General features: G+C 56.2%; 1 protein-coding gene across 1 annotated transcript in view; it reads left to right on the top strand.

The window, feature by feature from the left end:
* SLC6A2 (solute carrier family 6 member 2) overlaps window positions 1-4,645 on the top strand; it is a 45,933-nt gene extending 41,288 nt beyond the window's left edge. Inside the window, exon 13 of the mRNA XM_077751326.1 lies at window positions 4,589-4,645. Within this exon, the coding sequence (XP_077607452.1) occupies window positions 4,589-4,645 (57 nt within the window). The remainder of the gene's footprint in view (window positions 1-4,588) is intronic.
* The last annotated feature ends 233 nt before the right edge of the window (window positions 4,646-4,878 follow it).

Below are 4,878 nucleotides of genomic sequence, written 5' to 3'. Positions count from 1 at the left end.
CTGTCCCCAGCCATCCCTGTGAGATGCGAGGGGACACACACAGGGACACGGACCCAGAGCCACCACGATGGCCGAGTCACTTACCGCCCCCCACCCTGAGTTTCCACATTGGTACCCTGGGGATGACAATACGGGCCCTGAGAAGATAAAGGGAGTGCCCGGCACAGAGGACGAGCCCAAGGCAGGCTGCCCGTTAGTTACGTCTGTGTCACGTGCGTATCTGCTCTGAGTGCCCTCAGGCCCTACTGATGTTTATGTGAGCAGGTGACACTCAGACCTCGAGACCCCTTCTGAGGTTTGTCGTGTCCCAGATGCCCCCACTCTCCCAGGCTGAGCTCACTGTGACCTGGTCATCGAAGCTTTCACCTGCCTCCTTCCTGAACCTGACGCTTATCAGCCTAACCCGGAGATTTCCAGAATACACCTTCTCTCACTTGTACACATTCTGTGTGCGTGTGCACGGAGAGAGGTTGAGGGAACGGTGCCCTCACTCTGAAATTACGTCTGTCTTTGGGTATTAATATGCCTTTTCTTTTATAAATGATGGTGACAGCCTTTCCCTCATGGCCTTCCTTCGGAAGATGAAGCTGTCGTTCCTCCATCCCTTCATGCCCTGACTTGCCAGCTATTTGGTGTGAGTCTACACGGCCCCAGCGGTCTGCTGGGCACTAGATGACCCTCCCCAGAGCTCACATGCCAATGAGGGGACAGACAGACAAATGGGGGTGTCAGGAAGAGAGGCACACAAGGACTTAGGGAAGAGGGTCCCAGGCAGGGCTTGTCTGTCCCCTCTCCCGGCTCCTTGTGACCTGTTTCCTGTCCTTGAAATCCCACATCCGAGACCCTCCGGGTCACCGGGAGGGTCTGTGCTCTGTGAGCTCATCCTGGACCTGAGAGCCGAGATCTGCTTTGAGCTTCTGACTCTTCACCCTGTGGGAGCAGGGAGGGCGCCCCACCGTGCAGGGATCAGTCATCGATCCGACGCGTCCCCGCCTGTGTCTGCACCAGGGGAGGCCTGCCCTGGTCCGCAGCAAGGCCGGCCCGTCCTCTGGGTGCTGGCCATGCTCCGAGCCTGCCGTCCGCAGCACTTCGGCTGCGGTTTCACAGCGGCCCGCGTGTCTTTGCGCTCCCCCAAAGCAGAGACCGTGTGCGTCTCCTCCAGCCCCGCAGCTCCAGGGCCTCGCCTCCTGCCTGACCGCTCTAGTTGACCCGATAAACATGGACGGGACAAATGGGTCCAAGTGAACCCGCCCGCTCTGCAAACAGGGACGGTGTGTCCTGTATGGACCTCACACGCTGCTCCTGGGGGACCTCGGGGCCGAACAGCAGGTGGCCTGTGTCTGGGCTGCTGACAGGTGCCCCTGGGCCCGGCTGAGGCCTCCTCCCCCTCTGTCTTCTCACAGAGGCTGGCCTATGGCATCACCCCGGAGAACNGTCTTTACCAGCTTCCACCTCCCCCTCTGCTCCTTGGTCCTGGGAAACCACGTCCAATCTCCCCTAAACCCTGTTCTCGCTCCGTGAGCTGTCACACTAGACTGGAGGTCTCCTCCCCTGCAAAACCTTAAAACCCTTGGGGGGTGGGGGTGGGGGAGGGTCCTGGCGAGCCCCCTGCTTCAGACTTGCTGTGTGACTTTGGGAGGCTTCTTTGCCCTTTCTGGGCCTAAGTGACAAATAGGGAGTCAGCTTGCATGTTCTCCAGGGTCTTTGGAGGGGGTGTTCTCTGCTTCCCCTGTGCTTCCACTGCTGCCCCTCTCGGCCGGCCCTGGGCCTCTCGTTCCCACCGCCTCTGACCCTGCCGTAAGGACCATGCCGTGTTCCTCTGCAGCTGCGGCACTGGCTGGCCATCTGAACCAGGCCCCAAGGAGGGACCCTGTGGTGCCGACGTCCAGGCCCAAGGCTTTGCTACCACCCCGGACACAGTCTTGGGACTCCTCGCCTGAAAGACGTTCTTTCCGTCCCTTCCCCTCTTTCCCCAGTTACAAACGATTTACTGACCTGGTTTGTAGTCACCTTCTGTTCATCCGGCCTGGGGACCTTGAGCTTGGATTGTAAAGTCTGGAGGGAGAAGAGGAGGGAAGGGGACAGGAAAAATGACTTGTGTTGAACCCCTTTTGTTTTGGGAAAGCCTCACCCGCCTCGAGGTCTGGCCTAAGCTGGGCTCCATGGCCTGGGCAGAATTCGCCACTCCGTTTGCTCGCACTTCGGGGCCGCAGAAGAAATCCCGCCGCCCAGCCTGAGAGAGGAGGCTGCTTTCGTGACCAGGGAGCATGCCTTGGTGTGTCCCTGTCCCGAGTCTGCAGATCGTGAGCAGAACCCTCAGAGTTAGCTTTCACTCTGTCTAAGCTGAGTCTGATTTGCGCGTGTTCTGGAACATCCTTCCAGCGTCTGGTGGTCAGAGGATCCAGAGCCATGGATGTCACGAGGCAAAATGCAGATGAGCCGCTGTGAGGAGGTTTTGCAGAAGCACGAGATGAGCTCTTAGAGGCCACATGGAAATCTTGCTCTGTCAGGCACAAGGGGCTCAGAAACCCACCTGTGGCTTCTGAGATCTCTCTGGGGGACTTGGGACAGGAACCTAGTGAGGCAGAAGGGTGTCTGTGGAATTGTCTGCTGTCCTCACGGGGCCAAGTGGGTGCCCAAGGGCACCCCGATGGCCTGATTGTTTATTTATTGTCCACAGACACCTGCAGAATCTTTCCGTAGGAATCCCACCCAGCACGGACCAGGGCTCTCAAGTGATGGGGAGTTGGCCCTAAACACTCCCTTTGTCTCTCTTCATGGTCTGGACTTGGCATCTGAAGGCATTTGGGGCCGAGCACATAGCAGCCTGCTCATTCAAGTCGAGGGGAAAAGATTCTGAGCTGATGGAGCAGGTTAGAGAATTTCCAGGTTGACTTCTGACACATGTTCACACGTGGCGCCCTCTGGTGGCGGTGGTGGTGAGTTTCAGCTCATTCAGAGAACTGATTTGTAGTTTGGCTACGGTGGTGGCATCTATTTGGGGTTTCTGTTTCTGGTTTGAGTCTCTTATGCCCTCGTTGGAAATCTAGACTCAGAAGTTCTTGTCGTGACTGGGGAAGCCCCTGTTGGAGAATCTTGGGCCATAAATAAGTACATAAGTAAATAGGCTGCTCATACTGGGAGGGTAGGAAGACACACGTCCAGAAGGCACTTTGCATAAGACTCGGGTGTCCCTGAGCCAGATCAATCAATCATGCAGTTTGTGGAAGAGGGTTATGTGGGGGTAGCGGTGGAGCAGGGAGGTGGTCTTCTCGCTGAAGGTCCTGAGATTTCCCTGCTAAGTCGGTGTCCTTGGGTTGTTTTTTGGAGAAAAGGGGGAAATCAGAAGACTTTTGATCCTTTCGTGTAAAAAGGCCAGTTCAAAGTCTAAAGCAATCCAAGCGGCAGGTGCCTTGGATCGCTGTGGTAGGCGGGGCCTGAAAGCATCCAACAGAGCTGAACAGTAAGATGGGGGTGAGGGAGAGGGCAGGGCCACCCATCCCGGGTGGGATCTGGTCCCTCAAGTGACTTCGAGTCCTCCCGTGAAGAATAATTCCTCCCTACGTGTTCCAGCTGTTTTATACAAAGTCCTTTCATCCCTGTGGCCTCCTATCTTCCAGCGAGGATTACAGGCTGGTTTCTGTCCCCATTTCCCAGGTGGGAACACCAAGGCCCAGCATATGGGCCACTCTTGTTCAAGCTTTCTCAGCTCCTAAGGGACCCAGCCAAACCCTCAAGTCAGAGCCCCTGCCTCTCAGCCCGGAGCACTTTGAAATCCCTCGCACACTATGGCTTACCCCACCCAGGGCTGTCTTTAACAAATAAACAAAACCCATTCGAGTGGCCAGGGAGTGTTTCTTAGCAAAAGAACAATGTGTGGGAAGAAGGGAAGCGGGGAGAGACGTCATTTGTTCACGCCCAGCTGGCTGCCAGAGGAAGTCACTTAGCTGTCCCCTTTTTGGTGAACACAGTCGGGGCGTGAAAGCCGAGTCTACTTGGCTGAAACGAGGGCGATCGGAGAATGCCTGTGTGCGTCAGAATAGGGGCACGCTTCAGAGGGCACCTGCAGCTTTCTGCGGCCGTCTGCATGGGGCTCTGCCGCCTCCAGACATCTGTCCCGAGGGTGAATCAGACATGCGGTGCTAGCTGACCCAACACCAAACCAACACCACGGTGCTGCCTTGTGGCGGAAGTTGTGGCTCCTGAGCTTGGGGCGAGGGGGTCTGGCCCCGAGCCCAGGGCTCCCCGGGAGGAGGGTGGCGAGGGGCCCAGGAAGCCCTTGGAAGTTCTCGCAGAGGTGCTGGCAGACCTTCTGGGCTCACCTTCCACCCGCACTTAATGGAGGAGGAGCGTGTGCTTTATCCTGAGTAATGTTTGACTTCTTTTTTGCGGCCTTTTTTTGACAGCAGAGGTTACCCTCGACAAGGGTGCTCCTGTGTACTGTATATGACACTTTTGCTATTTTACCAGGTTTTTAAAGAATTATGATTTTCCATGAAATGTAAAATCTCTGTTTAAGACCATCGTGTTCACATTCACTCGATGTCGAGTTAATTCGTGTCCACCCGTCAGTGGGTCTTCGTTCTAGATGCGGATGAGGCAAAGGAGAAGGGGAGCTGCCAACTCTTGCCAAATATCCTGCTGAATAAAGGTCCCCAAAGCTGCCTTAATTCTTAGAGGGCACCCCTGCCGGGGGGGGGGAGGCTGTCTCTGGCCGTATGATCCGTTTTGCGGCCCTGGTGATGTGAGACCGAAGCCTTCTTACCAAAGACGTCATTTCCTAGCCAAGAAGCGCACGGAGCTCATTTTGTTAGTTTATTTCCTTGGAAAGCCACGGGATGGAGAAGAACAGAGAGGAAGCGCGGTAGAAACAGCGCA

This window comes from Crocuta crocuta, unplaced genomic scaffold, assembly GCF_008692635.1.
Source record: "Crocuta crocuta isolate KB4526 unplaced genomic scaffold, BGI_CrCroc_1.0 scaffold124, whole genome shotgun sequence".
NCBI lineage: Eukaryota > Metazoa > Chordata > Mammalia > Carnivora > Hyaenidae > Crocuta > Crocuta crocuta.
The sequence above is the reverse complement of the archived record's forward strand: the minus strand, read 5'-3'. Positions and strand labels throughout refer to the sequence as shown.